This window comes from Coenobita brevimanus, chromosome 85, assembly GCF_032717465.1.
Source record: "Coenobita brevimanus isolate Jiangsu-jjx chromosome 85, ASM3271746v2, whole genome shotgun sequence".
NCBI classification, from domain to species: domain Eukaryota; kingdom Metazoa; phylum Arthropoda; class Malacostraca; order Decapoda; family Coenobitidae; genus Coenobita; species Coenobita brevimanus.
Genome location: NC_137038.1, coordinates 18,802,791 through 18,824,559, shown reverse-complemented (window position 1 = coordinate 18,824,559; position 21,769 = coordinate 18,802,791). Strand labels below are relative to the sequence as shown.

The following is a 21,769-nucleotide window of genomic DNA, read 5'->3' as shown; positions in this document are numbered from 1 at the left end:
CCTCTCTTATATACCTCTTCACTCCATCTCTCCATCTCATCCTTGGCCTCTCCACTTCACTCACATACACTCTACTTATTAGTCTCTCACCCTTCATCCCCTCCACATGGCCAAACTGCTTCAGTGTGTTTCTCCTAACGCTTTCTATCACATCCAAATCCACGCCACAACTCTCCTTCACTTCCTCATTTGTCAGTCTGTCTCTCCTTGTAACTCCACATGCTCCTTTCAAATAATTCATTTCCACTGCTCTCACTCTTGACTTGTGTCATTCCAATAAGGTCCAAGCTTCTATCTATCTATCTATTTCCAGACACCATAATCCCGTAAGGGGTGGCCATTATACTTTGAGTTATTTGCTTTACGGGGAGGGACACTAACCCTCCACCAACCCACTTGTTGACACGTGGGGAGCACGAATGGTTTGGTTATATGGTTACTACCCAGCGTTGTAAATGGTTTCCTGGTTTACAGGAAACTATTAGGCTTGTCACTCAGTGTAAAGCCACCTGTAGAGGAAAGAAAAGCAATAAGAAGTGACAGGAAAGATGGGAGAAATAGGAAGAGAGAAGGGCATACATAGAAAAAGAATGATAAAGATGAAGGACGAAGTAGACAGCACTACATCAAGTGAGTGGATGCTTCATTTCCATAATAGTATCATGCAGCAACTTTTTTACTTCCATGCCCACTTCCCTGTTTCATATCAGTGCTTTCAAAGAACCAGCAACCTTTCTTCCCTGGTGTATCTTTTCAAGCACTTCATCCTCCAAACTTCCATCGTTACTCATCACACAACCAAAGTACTTAACTGGACTCACATTTTCCACTTCCTCATCATCCAACTGTACAGTACATTCAGTGACTTTCTTTTGAGGACCATAGCCTTACTCTTCCCAGCATTCACTTTTAGATTCTGTTTCTTACACACTTTCCCAAACTTGTATGACAAAGATCTTGTTGGCGATCCCAAAAGCTGACTTTAGAATGTTTATAGCAGTGAAAAGATTGTTGGGCTAAGTGTGTTTAGTCTTAAGGGGCTTAGTTTGAGGGGGATTAAAGTCTGAAATTAGTTTTTTTTTCTTTCTTTCTTTTTTTCTTTTACCATACTTTGGTTATTTTTTCTTTTCCCTGACATGGCATTCCTCTGTTTTCAGGTTGTGTTACCACTGTCATGTGTTGTATCACAGTTATCAGGTGTGCGAGGTAAACAGTCTGCTCACAAAAATGTTAAGCAAAGAACCAGCAGTGCATCAGCCACCGTCAGTATCATCTGCTCCGAGAGTCTGGTTGAGGTAACTTATTAATACTGTATTGCTATGATAAATGCATTCAGAGGTTTAATGGTTGTTTAACCTCTGAAGGGCTAAATCATTTGTGTTAAGTTAGGATAACATTAAAAAGAAGAAGAAGAAGAAAAAAAACTCATTCCCTTGAGGTTAAGAGAAATAGCTATCATAATAGAGTAATCCATCATTTATCTGGACATAATAGAGCCAAAGGCATGTCCGGGTAGTGGCAGCATCCAGATAATGAACACTATTCCTCTACCATACCGAGACCCTACCTATACCCACCTCCAACCTATGCCTGACCTATTTGTACAGTACCTATGCTTAATTTGGCAGTTTTCCGGTCATTAAGGCATATTTAGACATTAAAACACACATAGGAATATCCAAAGTAATGGTAAACACCAAGAAAACCATGCAGAAAAAACACTGAAAGCCAAAAAACACCCTACCAATACAGTATGTATACAGTATTCCTCCTTACTTTGGCAGTGTTTTCCGGTCATTCTGCCATATTTTGACATCATACATAGGATTATCCAAAATAATTTTCAACACCAAGAAAACCACACACACACACACACACACACACACACACACACACACACACACACACACACACACACACACACACACACAGATGCACTTGCAAAAGGAAGAAATAGAAAAACTAGGAAGGGAGGCCAACAAGAAAGACACAACCATCAGTGAACTAACAGTGGAATTGAGTACACTTAGGAAGAAAATGAGTGAAATGGCAAGTACAGTAGTCAATCACGAGAGTGTTATGGAAGAGTTAAAAAATGACAGAGACAATTAGGTAAGTAAGCAGTCTGATAGACCAAAGCAGTGATATTGAGGAGAAGATAACACAGGTGAATGAAGCTGTGCAGAGCTACAAAACTGATGTGGAAACCACGTATGCTGAAATGGTGAAAGTAAAGAAAGACTTAGAAACAAGGGTGGAGGAAAAAAGCATTAAACAGGAAGTGAAAAGAATAATCCAAAACAATCCAAAGTTAGTCAGAGATTCAGTAGATATAAACAAATCTATAGTAATCACTAGTATAGAAGAGGAAGAAGTAAAAAACAAGATCACAAGAGACAAAAAGGAGATGGCAAATGTAATGAGCTTACTGAAAGAAGTATCAGAGGAAATCTGTAGTAAAGACATAGAGGAACACAAAAGGTTAGGGAAATACGAGAAAAGCAGGACAAGACCTCTAAAGGTGACTTTCCAGAGTGTAAACACTGTGGAAGAGATACTAAAAAATGCAAAGAATCTTATGGAAAAAGAGGAGTTCAAAAATGTATGGATAAAAAGATGCCTAACACAAGAGGAACTGGAATTACTGAAAGAGAAAAGGGAGGAAGCAAAAACAAAAAATGAGGGAAGATCAGAAGAGAAGAAGAAATTTTTTTACAAAGTAATAGGATTGCAGGTACGAAAGTGGTACACAAACAGGATGGAATAAAAAGGAGGAAGATAGTAAAACCATGTCATGACAAGTATATAAACAAGATGATAAAGTTGATGTACTCAAATGTGGATGGAATGGTATCTAAATTACTAGAGATGAATGATTATGTCAGAGAAAATGAACCACAATAATATGCCTAACTGAAACAAAATTAACACCAAGGATATCCAATGACATACTAAGCTTAGATGAATGCAATATATGGAGAAGAGACAGAAATTAAAAAAAAGGAGGAGGAATTATAATATTAACTAAGAAAAATCTAAAAGTCAATGAAATAAAACTAGATATACCATCACAAGTAGAACTGATTGCAGTAGAGATCAACACATCTGAAGGTAAAGTAATTGTAGCCAATTTGTACATGCCACCCAGATCAAACACATGGGAAAGAGATAAACATGAGGACCTGGCAGAGAGTACAGTTCAGAGTTTAAGATCATTACTATATAACATGGAAGAGAAATTGGAAAGAATTATACTAACTGGAGATTTTAATACAAATATAAATTGGAATAGTCTAGATATAATTAGCCAAGAAAGCTGTTGGGACCAAAAGCTCCTGGATCTCGTGCAAGAGTTTTTCCTAACGCAATATGTGAGGGAAACCACCAGAAAAAGAGGACTCAATGAACCTTCAGTGCTAGATCTAATATTTTCTAGGCAAGAAAATTATATTGACAGTTTAATATATCACCCACCACTCGGCAAAAGCGATCATGCAGTACTAAATTACAACTTCAGGATAGCATATGACATAGTTAACAGCAATGAAAGTTACAGAAAGAGCCTAAACTATAAAAAGGGAAATTATCAAGACCTAAAGAAGTATTTCTTAGAAGTTGATTGGGAAAATGAGCTTAGAGGACAAGATTTAAATGCTGTACAGTATATAAAAAATTCTGTAAATTTTATGAAATAGGAGTCCAGAAGTACATCCCACAGCACAAAGAAGCAGATAAGAAAATACAGAAATGGTTCAATACAGAATGTAAAAAATCAAAAGAAAGAAGAGATTTGTTGTGGAATAGATACAGAAGACACAATAGTGAAAGGTCGTATAATAATTACAAACAGGCAAGAAACGATTATACAAGAATAAGGAGGGAAGCCCAAAAACAGTTTGAGGAGGATATCATAAATAAAAGCAGTGATCAGCCGAAGCTATTTTACAGCTACATCAGAAGCAAACCCAAAGTAAAAGATAAAATACCGTCCATTATGGACAAGGGAATCACCTATACACAAGAAAAGGATATTTGTGAAGCACGAAATAAGAATTTCCAATCAGTTTTTACAGAAGAAAAAATTTTGAGAGAGACTATGTGGAACATGCATGCCCATACATACTACCAGATATACAAATATCAGAATATATAATACAAGAGGAGTTAAGTAAATTAGAGAAAGGAAAAGCAAATGGTCCTGATGAAATTTCATGTTGATTGCTACATGAATGTGCAAAGGAGTTAAGTAAACCATTGTCTTTAATTTTCAAGAAATCCTTGAGGCAAGGTAAACTACCTGATATTTGGAAGAAAGCAAACATTGTTCCCTTATTCAGGAAAGGGAATAGACAGAATCCACTCAACTACTGACCAGTATCACTAACCAGTGTTTTAAGCAAGGTATTAGAAAAGCTTGGGTAAATCATCTAGCAGAACACAATATGATAACAGAAAGGCAGTTTGGTTTCAGAAAAGGAAAATCATGTGTTACTAATCTGTTGAGCTACTATGACAGAGTAACAGACACATTACAGGAAAGAGAAGGATGGGTGGACATTATCTATTTAGATTTCAAGAAAGCCTTTGACAGAGTACCACACCAAAGACTTTTATGGAAACTGTACCATCAAGGAGGAATTTGAGGGATACTGTATTATTGGATGCAAGATTTTCTCATAAAACAAGGAATGAGAACAGTACTAAGGGGAAATTACTCATCATGGAGAGAAGTGACTACCGGAGTTTGACAGGGCTCAGTGCTGGCACCAATCACGTTTTTAGTGTATATAAATGATATAGATATTAACACTGGAAATGAAAGCTATCTAAATATGTTTGCAGATGATGTAGAAATACAAAGGAGAATTACTTACACAGACTCTTGTAAAGAGCTACAAGAAGAATTAAATAAACTTCATGAATGGAGTAATATATGGCAAATGGAATTCAATGTGGACAAGTGTCATGTAATCAAGTTTGGTAAAAGTGGAAAAAGACCTGATTGGGATTATACGTTAGGAAATAAAATCCTACACACATCAGAAAGAGAGAAGGACCTAGGTGTGATTATCAATAACAGACTATCTCCAGCTGACCACATCAGTGAGAATGTACGGAACATGTATACACTGCTTGCAAATATGAGAATAGCATTCACATACATAAATGAAGACATGCTAAGAAGGATAATAACATCATTCATCAGACCATCCCTGGAGTATGCATCAGTAGTCTGGAGTCCTAATCTCAAAAAACACATAGACAAGATTGAAAAAGTTCAAAGGGCCGCTACAAGATGGATACCAAGGTTAAAGGATCTAAGCTACGAAGAGAGACTAAATAAACTGAATCTACTAACACTACAGGAGAGAAGGAAAAGAGGCGACATGATAATGCTATATAAATGCATATCAGGGAAGGAGAAAATAAACATAAATGATTACTTAACCTATGGGGATGCATCAGCAAGAGGACACTGCAAAAAACTGCATAAAAAGAGAGGTGACAAAGACATAAGGATATTTAGTTTCCCAAATAGAGCAATTGATCATTGGGATGCACTACCGTATGAAATAGTGTGTGCCAAAACAATTCACAAATTTAAGGATATGTACGATAAATATGGTTTAAGACACGGGACAGTACGAGCTGGACTCATTCCTGTAAAGATACAATTAGGTAAGGTAAGAACACACACACACACAGAGGTCACCGAGAGACGGAGCTCTTCTTGTAATGTGAGGAAATAATCGCTGAATCAATGACAAAAAGAAGAACAGCCTATTTCTGATTTTGTTAATGAGTTGCATGAATGGTTGTCCTCTCAGACTGTAGTTAAAAAACTGCGGTTTCGGTCATAAAAGGAACAAGATATAGTGAAAATAGAAAGTCTCCATGTGGTTGATTCATGGTGGAAAGGGACGGTGCATTGTTTACAATCGGCAAGAGAGAGTTTGAGGACTTTTCTGAAGAGGATGTGGGAAATGGAAGTATTAAGTTGAACCAAACAAGAATAGCAGGTGTAGAGAAAACAGCAGAGAGGAATGTCCAGGAGATAAAAAAGGTATGGGCAGTAATTAAAGAGTTACAGGAATGGACCATAGAGCAGGAAAATGAGATCAAAAGTCTGCGAAATAAACTGGAAAAAATTTGTACACGTAGTGACGAACAAGGAAGAGAAATTATTGAATCAAAAGTGAGCAATGCATCAGCCTCAAATGAAATAAAACAGCTTAAGAGGGAAAATAAGAGATTGGAAGAAGAAAGAGACAGGATGAAAAGCAAACTAGATGAGTATGAATCCAAATCAAGAATACAGGACGAGCACATTAGAGAAATCAAGGAGCAACATAAGGGGTGGAAGAAAATTCAGAGGGAAATGTAAATTTGAAAGAGATTATAGAACAACAAAGCATGGAAAAGGTTGAGAGGGAAGTGGTTAGGGTACTGAGAAGTAGAGAATCTTTATTTAGGGATGTAGGGAGTTAAAGGAAAATGTATGACAATAAGATCAGAAAGAGAAAGCGAAGAACTGAGTAAAGTTAAAGAAATAATATTATTAGTCATGGAGGAAAACAACGAAGCTCAAGAGGAGATTGTAGAGGTGTTTAGGTTAGGAAAGTGCGAGGAAGAAGGGGCAAGGCCATTGAAGGTAAAGTTTAAGTCTCAGGCAACAGTAAACGAAATTATCAGTAGAACTTGGAAATTACCAGACATGGAAGTGTTCAAAAATGTTTGGATAAGGAGAGATGCAAATGAGGAAGAAAGAGCTAAAATAAAGAAGTTAGTAAAGGAAGCAAAGGTAAAAAACAAACAGAGAACGGAGGAAGAGAGGACAGTGTTTTATTGGAGAGTCATGGATCAGAAATTAAGGAAGTGGTATCGGCAGAGAGAAGGAGAAAACAGGGTATAAAAAACATAAAAAATAATCTGAAGGTGGCATATACTAATGTTGATGGTTTATTATTGGCAAAGCCAGAAATCAACGATTTTTTGAGGGTGCATGAACCAGATGTTATTTGCGTTGTAGTGACCATATTAAGAGAAGATACTGATGTTCATATGGGAGATGGTAAATACAAACTGTGGAGAAGAGACAGAAAAGAAAAAACAGGAGGAGGATTGATGATAACAGTGAAGAACAACATAAATGTAGATACCGAAGAAATGGGAGAAGGCAGGGCTGAAGTGATAAATATGAAATTAGAAACCGGACAGAATAGCAAGGGAGATATGGCAGTAGTGTATGTTCCCCCTAAGACAAGAGCATGGAGTGATGATGAATACCAGGGAATGTTGTCAGACATGGCTAGTAATTTACAGAAAATGATTGAGAAAAACAGCAATATAATTTTAATGGGTGACTTCAATTGTAAAGAGGTGAACTGGGAGGAATGGGACTAAGGAGGCAGCGAAGATTCGTGGGGCACTATATTAAAAATAACTGAACAATGTGATGATGCAATGGGTCAAAGAAGAGAGACAGTTCCAAGATGAGAGCACACCAGCAAGACAAGACTTACTGTTTACCAAAAAACCCAATGTAATAGAATCTTTGAAATATTTCTGTCCTATAGGAAAAAGTGATCATGAGGGCATTGAGTTCCAGATGATAATAGGAAACGTCAAGCCAAGAGACGAGCTTTATAGGCAGGGAAGATACAACTTTGGGAAAGCAAATTTTACAGGATTGAGAAAATTTTTTGAAAATGCGGATTGGAGAAAATTCAGGGAAACGAGAGATACAGAGGAAGTGGGATATCTTTCTAGACCTCTATAATCTGAGTACAGTAGAAGTCCTATTTTTCGGTATCTATGGGACCAGGCAAGTGCCGAAATATCAAAATTGCCGAATTATCAAAAACCCTACCCACTCAGTACCTTATATGTTTTGGTGAACGTTATCATCACTACTCATATCATTACAAATGTGTTTGGAGAGAGTACTGTATACTGTTTGATACTGTACAATACTGTAATGAATACAGTACTATATGTGAATATGAAAAATAAAGAAATTAGTGAACATACTGTATATAAATGTAATGATACAGTAGGCCTACAAGTTCACATGCACTTACCAAAACTTATAGTAGGTTCCTTATTTACATATGTACAATAGAAGGGGTTGATTGGAGTCTGCTACTGCTGGAAAAAGTCCCCAGCAGTAGAGGGGACGAAAAAAATCGGAATATCTGCCGAACAATCAGAGATTTTCGTAAATGGGACTATTTCTCAAAACTGCCGAAATGTCAGATTTGCCGGGGAATTGGATGCCGAAGAATTGGACTTTTACTGTAGTAGGGGTAGGCAGCCCCACCCAGGGAAGTACTACCACCAAGGTCATGGGAGACTCAAGGAATAGCCTGGATTCCATTGTCTATCCTAGGCCTTGGTATCTGGTTACACATCTTTCTGCCTCACACACCGGAGGGCATCAGGCTGCCCACTTTACACAACACACACATCCACATTATATTACATTACTTTAAACCAGCTATCCTCTCTCCAAAAATCACCGATCTTGTCATTACATATCATACTCATTCCACAACACATCCTTGTTCTCCCCCCCATTAAAAGAACCACGGCTGCTGCTATACTGGGAATCAGTGCAGTGGTTTCTCGGGTGACCACCGCCAGCAGGGCTGGGTTGTCTGTGCAGGGCCTTCCCGGTCGTCATCAAGCGACTGTGCCACCTCTAGTGTTTCGGCGCCCTAAATCTGCTCATCAGTGCAGTAAAATTTTCTTTTGCAATATTAGGGGACTTCACTCCAACATCAACTCTGTTCAAAATTTCCTCCAGTTTGAATCCCCTGATCTGCTATTTCTGACAGAGACACAAGTAAGCTCCACCTCTGATTTAGCTTGATTTAATTTTCCAGGATATATCTTGATTCAAAATTTCAGACCCAAAGGAGGCGTATGTTGCCTTGCTAAATCAGAAATTGCCCTGGAGGAGATTACTAAATTTAATTGTCCTTTTTTTCAACTATTCCATATACAAATTAAATTCTTTTGGTAAAATTAAGTATTTCTGTTGTGTTTATCGTTCCCCTAATGCCCCTCCAGAGCCGAGTTTATTTGACTCTCTGTCGTCACAACTAAGTGTCCTCAACATTAATACTGCATCAGAAATTACTATTCTGGGTGATTTTAATGTCCATAATGTCGAATGGCTCACTTATTCACTCAGAACTGATGACTCTGGTCTTGAATGTGAGCTATTTGGAGACTCATTTAATCTCACCCAGTTAGTCAGTCAACCCACCCGTGTAGCACACAACCCCGATCAAAATCCCCACCTAATGGACTTATTTCTAACAACCAATTCAGATAATTATATTGTCGAAGTGAAGTCCCACCTCGGATCCTCGGATCATTGTCTGATTCAAGCCACCAGTTTCTCACCTACCACACCCTCCTGCTCTGAACCTGTTGTGATGACTAAATGGCACTATGACAGGGCAGACTGGGAGGGACTTCAAAATTTTCTCATGGATGTTCTTTGGACCTCCCTTTTCTCCCAAGATGCAGATTCCACATTGGGCCACATACAGGATTTCATTAAAGTCGGCATGGAAATGTTCATTCCCCATCATAGTTACAGAAAAAGAAGTAATTCTCCTAAATGGTTTGACCACAATTGTGCTAGAGTAACAGAACATAAAACAGTAGCCTATAACACTTATACAAGGACCAAAACCAAAGAAGCCTTTAACTATTATAGAAATATCAGAAACCATGCTAAAACTACCATCAATCTTTCTAAATCAAACTTTCTACATGGACAGGCTAACAAACTACTAAACAACCCAAATAACAAAATATTCTGGTCAGCCCTTAATTCATTCAAAACTAACTTCACTACCTCCTCTTCCATTCCACTGTTACAGTCCCCCAATGGAAATCTAGTAAGTGACCAGTGTGGAAAAGCCAAACTTCTTGTTGACATTTTTTCAACAAACTCAACCCTAAATTCAGAAAATTATAATATTCCTGTACTTGATTTTGATTCCCCACAAATACCTCCTTTCATGATTCACACCAGATACATACAGACTATATTACAGAATCTCTCAGCAGACAAAGCTACTGGTCCCGATGAAATTCCTTCAATAGTACTTAAAAATTGCTCCTCAGTGTTGGCTCCTGTATTGGCAAAATTTTTCCGCTTATGCATCCGTACCTCAAGTTTTCCAGCCTCTTGGAAAGAAACAAATATCCATCCTGTTCCTAAAAAGGGGTCAACTTCTGATCCATCAAACTATAGACCAATTGCAATAACTTCCTTTCTCGGCAAAGTTTTTGAGACACTAATTAACAAACACATAGTCAAGCGTCTAGAAATCAATAAATTAATCAATGATCAGTAGTATGGATTTAGACACAAACGTTCAACTGTAGATATTCTTTGCCTTCTTACCCATCAGATTGACAAAACAATAGACCAACACGGTGAAACACACACAGTAGGACTAGATATATCAAAAGCATTTGACAGAGTATGGCACTGGGCCTTATTGTCAAAGATGTCACACTATGGCCTTGCGTCAGTGGTTTCTCTAATTTCTTGTTACCTTCATAATATAAAAATATGGGTCATGGTAGATGGTATTTATTCTCAGTTTCATTCCATAAATGCTGGAGTACCTCAGGGATCAGTTTTGGCGCCAACCTCCTTTCTCATTCATACCTCCTATCTGTCACGCACAACCGAATACACTCTTATGCTGATGACTCGACCTTTCATAGTTCTTTCACATTTAGTACCTCCTTTACACAATTTGATATTGTAAATTCCCAAATAAACACAGCAATTTCTCAGAACCAGGACCTTTCTAAAATTAATCAATGGGGACAAACAAATCTGGTCTCATTTAATGCCCAGAAAACTAAATACATTAATTTCTTCAACAGAAAGAATCCCTCAGACTCTCACATAATTTAAAATGATGTCATTATTCCCATATCCACTACAATTGATATCCTAGGTGTTACTCTGAACCCGAACCTAAGCTGGACAGCTTATGTTAAATCCCTTGCTAAAAATGCTTCCCAAAAATTGGGACTTATGTACAGGGTTCGTGAGTTCTTCAGTGACGAGCAGATGGCCACAATATACAAAAGTCATGTGCGTTCTCAGATTGAATACTATTCACCACTGTGGAGTGGATGTGGAGCAGTTGCATTGAGGCAGTTGGACAAATTTCAAAATAAAGCCATTAGATTAATAATCCTGCCATCACGGAAGACCTTTCTCCGTTATCAGCACGTCGAGATGTTGCTTCTTTAGCATTATTTTATAGATATTTTTACCATAAGTGTTCAGACGAACTGGCTTCAATTGTTCCTCCCCTTCACATTTTCTCCCGAAATACTCGGGCAGCTGGGAGCACCCATGAACTCACACTCTCTCCCCCTCACAATGCAGAACCTCTGCTTATCAAAATTCATTTATCCCCAGAACTACTACTCTCTGGAATTCACTTCGTGGGAGTTGTTTCCCACAAACATTTAATCCACTTCAATTCAAATCCAGTTGTTATAAATATTTTATGAATGGAGGATGCCTTTAGGCACATGGATGTATTTTTTTCCCCTTTGTGTTTTCTTCCTCCATTCATTATTTAATTCCCCCCAAAAAAAAAAATCACCTAGTAATGCACAGCGAGCATCCCGCAAATCATGTCAACATCTGTCATCTTACATAGTTAAGGTTTCTTAAGAAGGGAGGAAATGACAGATGTTGTCATGATTGAAAGGATGCTTGCTATGTATTGTTAGGTAGAAATACTGTCTGTGTGCGTCTGTGTGTCTGCGCATGCACGCACACAGGTTGGAAGCTATATTTTTTTTCCTTTCCCTGTCCGAAGTCACCATGTGTCCGAAGTAACCCCAGATCACGTCCAAAGTAACCCCATTAAATCTAAAAAAAGAAGAAAATATGCTGTTAGGCCTGTGGACCTTGAACTGCGGACACTGTGGCCAAAGTAACTGTATGTATGGTATCGCAAATGTTTTTGCAACATTCTGGCAATGGTCACATGTCTTCACACCTTTCCATCCTTTACACTCAGTAGAAGTTTGACTGATACAAAAAAGCATGCCCTTTTTTATGACGTATTCAATAAATATTTACACAAATCGTGTAAATGAGATTACATTATTATTTTATCTAAGCCATAGCAACAACATTTGTCTTTAATAATACTCGTATTTTTTTCACAACCAGATTTTCCTTTCTCTGTATTTTAATTAGTTTACATTTTTTCCCAAAATGTTTGAAGTCATCCACAAGTCCGAATTCACCTCACTTTATGGTACTAATGTTGATGGTTTAATATCGGCAGGGCTTGAAATTAACGATTTCTTGAGGGTACATGAACCTGATGTTATGTGCTTTGTAGAGACCAAGTTAAGAGAAGATATTGATGTTCATATGGGAGATGGTAAATACAAACTGTGGAGAAGAGACAGAAAAGAAAACATGGCAGGAGGAGTGATGATAGCAGTGAAGAACAACATAAATGTAGATACCGTGGAAATTGGAGAAGGCAGGGCTGAAGTGATATATATGAAATTAGAAACTGGAGAGAATGTTAAGAGACATATGGCAGTAGTGTATGTTCCCCCCAAGACAAGAGCATGGAATGATGATGAATACCAGGAGATGTCAGACATGGCTAGTTCTTTACAGGAAATAATCGAGAAAAGCAGCAATATAATTTTGGTGGGTGACTTTAACTGTAAAGAGGTGAACTGGGAGGAATGGGACTAAGGAGGCAGCGAAGATTTGTGGGGCACTATATTATTAAATATCATCAATGAACAATGTGATGACACAATGGGTCAAAGAAGAGACATGGTTCTGAGATGAGGACACACCAGCAAGATTAGACTTACTGTTTACCAAAGAACCCGATGTAATAGAATCTTTTAAATATTTGTGTCCTATAGGAAAAAGTGATCATGTGGTCATTGAGTTCCAGATGATAATAGGGAATGTTGAGCCAAGAGCCGAGCTTTATAGGCAGGGAAGATACAACTTTGGGAAAGCAAATTTTTCAGGATTGTGAAAATTTTTCGAGAATGCAGATTGGAGAAAATTCAGAGAAACAAGAGAGATACAGAGGAAGTGGGATATCTTTCTAGACTTCAATAATTTGGGAGTGGAAAAATTTGTGCCAAGAGTAAGAGGGAAAGAAAACAGGAAAAAGGAGTGGTTTAATTGAAGGTGTATGATAGCAAAAAAAGAGAGAGACAAGGTGTGGAACAATTGGAGAAAGAGAGGTAACAACAGAACAAAGGAAGAATATAAAAGAACTAGAAATGAATACACAAGAAGATGTTGAGAAGAAAAAAGGAATTTTGAAAAAGGTATAATAGACAAATGCAAGGATGAACCCAAACTGTTTTATAGATTTGTCAATGGCAAACTGAAACAAAAGGAAGGAATCACCAAACTGAAAGTAGAAAGAGAGGTCTATAAAGATGCAGCAATGCAAGCAGAAATAATGAACAAATGTTTCCAATCGGTTTTCACTAATGAAAAGGAGTTTGTGGAAGGGGAGGGAGTGATTAGAAATGTACCAGTGACAAGAGATATAAAAGTGGAGGTACAGGAAGTGTATAAATTACTGGAAATTCAAGATGTAAGGAAAACCTCAGGACCTGATGGAATCTCTAATTGGGTACTGAATGAATCCAGATAACAACTGGCAGATAAAATTCACAGTTTAATTATGTGTTCTCTGGAAGAGGGGAAAGTGCCTCAAGAATGGAAGAGGGCAATTTATAAGGGAGGAAACAGGGAAGAACCCCTGAATTATAGACCAGTGTCTCTAACCAGCATGGTCGCAAAATTGTGTAAGAGAATCCTGAAAGACAGATGAATAAAATATCTAGAAGAGATGAATATTTTGGCTGAACGTCAGTTTGGATTCAGAAGTGGAAGGTCATGTGTTTCCAACTTGTTGAGCTTTTACTCAAGAGTGATTGATGTGGTACAGGAGAGAGACGGTTGGGTGGATTGTGCATATTTATACTTGGAGAAGGCCTTTGACAAGGTACCACATAAGAGACTACAGTCCTCGAAATATGAAAACTTGATGTACGAATTTCTGATGGTACGAAAGTGATGAATGTAGGACAGATTCCACAGTATAAAAGTATCTGTCTTGATGGTATGAAAAGCGATATGAGAGGAAATTCGAAGAATTGAAAATGGGTGCGCTGCACAGCGCCGCACTTGCTTGCGACAAGAAAACGAACTAACCCCTCTCTGGTAAACACGTTTTTGCGTGATTCTCAGTCAAGTCACATACGTCCTCTCCTCTCAGCTTAGCTCTGCGTTATGCAGTTTTTCACTGTTCTTCCTTGTTTCGTATTTTCGCCATGCCTCCCAAGCGCCCTGCATCATCTCCAGCATCCAGGGAACCAGCTTTCAAGAAGAAACAGAACCATACTCTGACTCTGGAGAGGAAATTGGACCATCAACAGCTTCAGAAACACCTGCACCAGTCGAGGAAGTACCAGAGGAGCAATATGGTTCCACTGTGTGACTTAGCACCATATCAATGACACGAATCTCCAGCCGCAGCACAGGTCTATATTTAACTGTACAGTGTACTAATACTGCAGTAATTAGTTGTATGTTTTATATTTTTATGTCTGTACAATAGTATAGTACAGTAATCACTCCAATATCCGGATCAATAGAGCCATCGGTAGGTTCGGATATTGGTTTTGTCCGGATATTGGGCCCCAGCTTATGGACTTGTACTTACGGACCCTAACACAGAGAAACACCTATACAACTCCCTCCGGACATGCATAGCACCTATTTAACACCCAAATCACACCAATAAGGCACATAAATGACTGAAATAAATGCAATAGACACATAAAATGTGGGTTTAGAAGTATGTTCATACATTAATAAACATTCTGGTACTTATGGACTCTAACCGAACCTAACCTAACCGAACCTAACCGAACTCTGAAAAACACATTCCTACTGCACATGCATGAGGTAAGTTTAGTATGGAAAGAAGTACAGTATGACACTTTCTGGTAAGTATAGTATGGGAAAAAATACAATATGAAACATTCTGGTAAATATAGTATGGAAAATAGTACAACATGAAACATTTTGGCTACTTACAGCAAGTCCCTGGCCACCTCGATGAATAACCGCCTCCTCTCGGACTCTGACAGTAAGAACGATTTCCTGAAGCACTTGCACTACACTCTTCCTGAAGTCTTGCACTGAACTTAGTCACTAACACACAGAAGTCCGTTCTTTTCACAGTGTTCACTTTAGTCCAAATAATGTTCCATTAAATTTAAGTGTTGCACATTAACTTTTCCCAGGCCATGGCGAAGAGCATAGGTCTTGTCGCGGTGAGAGACAGGCGGGAAGTGGGGAGGATGCAGCGGCGCTCTATCGGACGTCGGAGGAATGACGAACCAAAACAATGCTCTCACGCGGCGCGCGCGGCAAGTTCAAATTACGGACGGCAAAAAATCGATTTTTTTCCCAATTTTTTTGGATTTTCGGACCATTTTGGGAATGTTTGATCCCAGGACAATAAGGTTCGGTTAGTGGGGATGTTCGGTTATTGGGCGTCCGGATATTAGAGGGATTACTGTACCATATACATGTATTGCCAACTTCTAAATAGGAGGGGTACCATACCGGTAAAGTTTTAAGTGGGGAGTCCAATGGGGTCCTGGAACGCTTTATATGTATATTTCAGTGGGGAAAATCATTCCGATATATTACACATTGGATTACGAAAGTCTTTTTTGGTCCCTATCCCTTTCATATTTTGAGGACTCACTGTAATGTGGAAACTAGAGTATATAGGAGGACTGAAGGGGAAACTTCTGGAATGGATGAGGGTCTTTTTGAGAGACAGACTAATGAGGACAGTAATAAAGGATAGGATGTCAGGATACGGGCAAGTAACAAGTGGAGTCCCTCAAGGCTCTGTATTGGCGCCAGTGATGTTCCTGCTTTACGTAAATAATTTGGTGGACAGAGTGAACAGTTATGCAAGTCTGTTTGCTGATGATGTAAAGATCTTGAGGAAGGTAGAGGTTGAGGAGGATTGTAAAATGCTGCAGGAGGATCTGGATAGGATACATGATTGGAGCTGGATGTGGGAAATGAAATTTAATGCAAAGAAATGTAAAATATTTGAAATGGGTAAAAGTACCAAGAGGCCATCACTGACTTATTTGATGGGTAATGAATCAGTCACAAAAGCGAGAGAAGAGAAGGATTTGGGAGTGCTGGTCCGGGATAGTTTGTCACCTGAAAAATGTATTAACAAGATAGTTAGAGAGAGGTATAAAATCTTGACTAACATAAGAGTAGCATTTCATTATATGGATGAGGTGATGATGAAAAAATTGATAGTGGCCATGATCTACCTCAGGTTAGAATATGCAGCAGTAGTGTGGTCCCCACACAAAAAGAAAGATATAAACAAGATTGAGAGAATACAAAGAACAGCAACCAAGATGGTCCCCAGCCTGGCAGATCAGTCATACAGAGAGAGGCTGGAAAAGCTGGATTTGCCTTCATTAGAGGAAAGGAGAAAGAGGGGAGACATGATTGCAGTGTTCTGGACCACGATAGGAGTAGATAAAATTGACAAAGAAGATCTGTTTGTATTGGATAAGAGAGGAACAAGAGGACACGGAATGAAATTGAAGAAGTCAAGCTGCTTTAAGGATATCAAGAAATATAGTTTTTCTTATAGAAGTATAAACATGTGGAATAGCCTGAACAAAGAGATTGTCCAGTCTAAGAACTAAAGCGAGTTTAAAGCTAAATTTGACTTACTGAGAAACAGAGACGGAACCCCACGAGCGTAGCTCATTTCCTGTATATCACAATTAGGTATACAGTATTAGGTAAATACATAAGTATTTGGAACAATTAAGATGAAGAGGTGGTGCAGGTGAGAAACATTCATGTGTGTAAAAGTAGACTAGATAAATGTGGATATGGAGACAGGACAACACGAGGATTGCTGAATTCCTGTATACTACAAATAGGGAAATACACACACAGACACACACACACACACACACACAAAACTTCGTTAAGATAAGGTGCACTTTTTAATCTTATGTGGTATGTAAGTTTGTTTAATCACTAATTAATAACAAAGATAAATGAGAAAGACCATGGTTCACTTTCTAATCATAATGTGGTATATAAGTTCATTAAATCACTAATTACTAACAATAATAAATGTAAAGATCCTGGTGTTGGTGGGTGTTCTTAATTATTAAAATATTCTCTCTTTATTACTTTGAGACTCCTAAACGTCCCCGCAACAGCTTCCCGCAATATAGAGTTGTGACCCATGGGCCACTTTGCTTTGTTTTCCAAGGAGAATGTAGTGAGATGAGTGTAGGCTGGAATTCTAATCATAGATTATTTTTATTAATTTGCTTTACAGACACAGTATCCTTCTAATATTATGTAATTTTTGTTCCTGCCAGTTATGAGCGAAAGAACATTTATGAAGAGACGAGAAGTGGGCACGTGACACGCAATGTGTGGGGTTATATTTCCATCTATGGGGTAGGAGATGTAATGAAGATGGAGGGACGATTCAGTGCACAAAAATATATTCAAATACTGCAGGATTTTTCTACCTTCCCTACGAGAGAAAAATTTCCTCTTTCCTCTTGGACCAGTCATCTTTGTCCAAGATCGTTGCCCTGTACACACAGCAGGAGCAGTTCAGGAATGGTTTAGTAGCCAAGAAAACCTGCAACTCCTAGATTGGCCGAGCAAGGGTTGTGACTGCAACCCATTCGAAAATACCTGGGGAACTATGGTGAACACATGGGAACCAGGATGAGAGAAAACGGCAGACCAGCTGATGGCCCACATTATGACTCACTGGGAAACATTCCGAGGGAAGCCACACCTCGTAAGGAATGATGTGGCCAGCATGCCCGATAGGCTTTGGAAGATTGTGGAGAAGGAGGGTGGCTGGACTAATTACTGAGTGTAATGTCTGTGTAAAATAATAAACTAAGATGTATCAGCAGTGATATTATATTCCCTTACTTAATGTTGCAGTATGTTCTCATGCATTATCAACTGTCAGTATCACCGTGAGTAATATACTCATGCCAATGACGTTAGCCTTTCAAGGTCTACTAAGAAGTAGGGCATATTATACTGGCAAACACCGTAGGGGTTACAGAGATAAGATACAGGAATCTAAAGTATGTGCCGTATCTGGTAGTGCTGTTTTGATTAAAGATAAATAATCTTGTCCGCTTAGAAATGCCCTAGCAATCGAAAGATTAATGTAACAGTTATTCATGAACAAGCAAATATAGGATACTGTGGAATAAGAGTCAGTCCTAATCTCATGGTAAACATTAGAATTATCTAGGTCAAAAGTTAAGGGATCGTCAAGGCTTCAGAAATTGCAGCCTTTCTTAAGCAGTGTTGAACACACTTGAAGAAACTCATATTATTGTGGGTATGGTCATGTTATGCACAACTTACTGTAGTTGTTCCTTATGGGTTATCTACTGTATTGTAAAGTCAGATGCCATTGCTATACCTTTTGCCGCTTGTTCGTTACAACTGTAATTAGTTCCCCGATAATTACCCTGTCAAACCTATGTAACGTGCCACCACTTCCAACTGTCACCATTTATCTGACTTCTAGCACTGTCATTAAATGACAATTTCTGCATATGTTAACTTCAACACACAGATTGTGGTAGCATTCTGAGATATATTTGAAGTCCCTAACTCAGTGTCATTACCACTTAAAAGAAGTTGTTTAGCTCATTCACATCGTAAACCAACGTTTTTAACAAATACGCTGGTGCCACATCTGTATTACACTGGTGCCACATCTGTATTACACTGGTGCCACATTCATTCAGTCATGTTCCCCCCTACCCCCCAACACTGCCACCCCCTACATTTGCGCCAGACATCTCCCAGCGACTCTCCCTCTCAGCGGTAAATGATTTGATGAAACTGAGTCGAGCTACACAGGATTCACACTTAGGAAAGAGGATTGACAACGCTGACTGTACCAGCTATAAGTGTCCATGATAGTAAAGTACCCCTCCTAATTTTGGCACTGTTTTCAGGTCAATCTACCATATTTAGACATCAAAACACACATAGGAATATCCAAAGTAATGCTAAACACCAAGAAAACCATGAAAAAACAATGATAACCAAAAAACACCTGTCCCATACACTACTGAATGTTCAGTACCCCTCCTACTGCAATTTTGACTCTGTTTCCAGGTCATCCTGCCATATTGAGACATCAAAACACACATAGGATTATCCATATTAATGTTAAACATCAAGAAAACAATGCATAATGAACAAAAATCAACAAAAAATCTGGAGATGGTTTGAAAATCGGTTATCTCATAGCTCAAGTCCAGCGGCCACAGTGCTGAATGTTTGAACATGTCGGCTGGACGGCCAAAGTTCTCAGGGACTTTTACATCCAGATAATAGCAAGTAAATTCAGGTAATGATGAATACATCTGGATGCTGAGTGTCCAGATAAATGAGGGACTACTATACCTTGAGTATGACAGGTCCTGTCTAAGCTGAAATATAATAATTTAAGAAAGCAAGATTTTTTTTTTTTTTTTAAAGGCTTCTGGAAAGTACAGTATGGGCAATCCCCAGTATCCAGACGACTGACATCCAGATTTTTGCGCATCTGAATTGCCTTTTTTTTTTTTATATCATACCTAAATATTTGAATCAGTATTTTCATTTAACTAAATTTTCACTGTGAAATTCCCTTTGAAACTGATCATTTCAGCCATAACTGACCCTTTCAGTTGTTTTTGCACAACCCTGGTCTGTTTGATCAAGCAAATGCATAAACCACTGATTAGCATCTACCCTAATGGGGTTGTCCCATTGTTTCCCACACCATTGATCTGGTGTCTGCTTCTTAGTGTGGTGTGTGGAGTGCAGTGCACCATTATGTATGTTATGTTGTATGGGCCAGTTCCACAAATTGGGCATATGTCATCTGTGATTCCACTCAACCCAAATCTAAGCTGGTGGATGAAGAGGACTGGGTGATGTCCTTCTCCAGTCTGCTGGAGGAACTCAGTCATATCCATTAAAGGAGGCCTTTGATGGGAAGTTGTCAAGAGAGGGGCCTGCAATACCATATAGTGTTCTGATCAGGGTTTTGGAGTCAGAGTCATGGAATCGTCTTGATTTTGGTTGGAGTCAGAGTCGGTATAATTCCCACGACTCCGACTCAGAGCTTATTGGTTCTGAAATGATATCAATCATATCTTTTCAGTACTTTCTTCAGTTTATTTTACAACCATGTATAATGGTTTATTTGTTATTATGCAAGAACTGTAAGTAGAGAATTTAAAATAAAGATTTAAGAATTGAATGAAAACTTATTGAATATTATTCATTTACTTGTGTCATGTCCATGTACCATATTTATTGGTACAGTATTTTCATTGATTTAGTGGAAGCCCAAGTTGACGGAATCATTTTTCCCAGTATTTTTCTTCCCATTTCAAAGGAAAATTTCCATTAAAATGAGTACCGGTATAATCCATTAAGGAAATTCTGTCCCAAAAACAACTGAATTACTGGAAAAAGTCCCATAAATCGAGTGTGTCATTGAGCCCGTACTGGAAACACTTCCCCAACAGGCAGTGTGTGGTGTTGCCACACGTCCCCGCCAAGCTGCCTAGGTAGTGGCGGGGACTAGGCAACGTTGCTTGGCCCTTGCAGTCTTCACATGATCCCCCACCTGTAAACAACTGCTCCTCACGTGTGCAGCTTTGCCCTGGTATTGTGGCCATGTTATTTATTTATTTATTTTTTTCAGTGAACCAGAGCTTTTATGAACCAAGCCTAAGTGTCAGGAAAAAAAGAAGAGGGTGAGTCTTTCTCTTGCCCAGAAATTGGAATAATTGAGATGGAGTGCCATCCGTGATGCTCCCCAACCCCTGTGTCACCCCTGTACCACCTTGAGTGTTGATGGAGGGTGACTAAACCACTCTCAGGCCTGACACAGGTTTGGGGGAGTCATTAAGGCTACTTATGTCAGGCATTCTACTGAGAAATGTGCAGAACCCCTACTCTTGTAGGTAAGCCTTATTGTAGTTTTTTTTTTTTTTTTTTTTTTTTTTTTTTTTTTTTAAGGAAGAAGGAACCAAATGCCATGAGTCTGCAATAACTGTTCCCTCCAAGAAAAAAACAAAATACAAGAGAGAGCCAAATTCAAGATCTGATCATTTCGAGATGCCTGGACACATTGCATTTGAAAGACTGGAGATTGTAGGAAGCAGGAAATACAGACAGAGGGAGACAGTTCCAGAGTTGACCCGTTGTATAAATGAAGGACTGGGAGTAACAGTTAACTCTTGCATTAGAGAGTTGGACAGAAAAGGGATGAGAGTTTTGCTGCTAGATGGGTGCTACATGCTTGTCATAGAGGTGGAGGGATGCAAGTAGACAGTTCAGAGGAGCAGTGACCATTGAAGTAGCGATAGAAAAGAGATAAAGAGCAGTGCGGCAAAGAGACAGAGGTTGAAGGGAACCAGTAAGAGGAGGAGAGTTAATGAGACGAAAAGCCTTAGACTCCATCCTATTGAGAAGAGCTGTATGTGGGGAGCCTCCCCACACATGAGAGTTGTACTTCACACAGGGGCAGATAAAACCTATGTATAGAGTCAACAATTGTGCAGAGGTAAA

General features: G+C 38.8%; 1 protein-coding gene across 1 annotated transcript in view; it reads left to right on the top strand.

Annotated features, from left to right (window-relative positions):
• YME1L (ATP-dependent zinc metalloprotease YME1L) overlaps positions 1-21,769 on the top strand; it is a 757,090-nt gene that overhangs the window by 62,111 nt on the left and 673,210 nt on the right. The window contains exon 2 of the mRNA XM_080280511.1: positions 1,158-1,295. Within this exon, the coding sequence (XP_080136637.1) occupies positions 1,158-1,295 (138 nt within the window). The remainder of the gene's footprint in view (positions 1-1,157; positions 1,296-21,769) is intronic.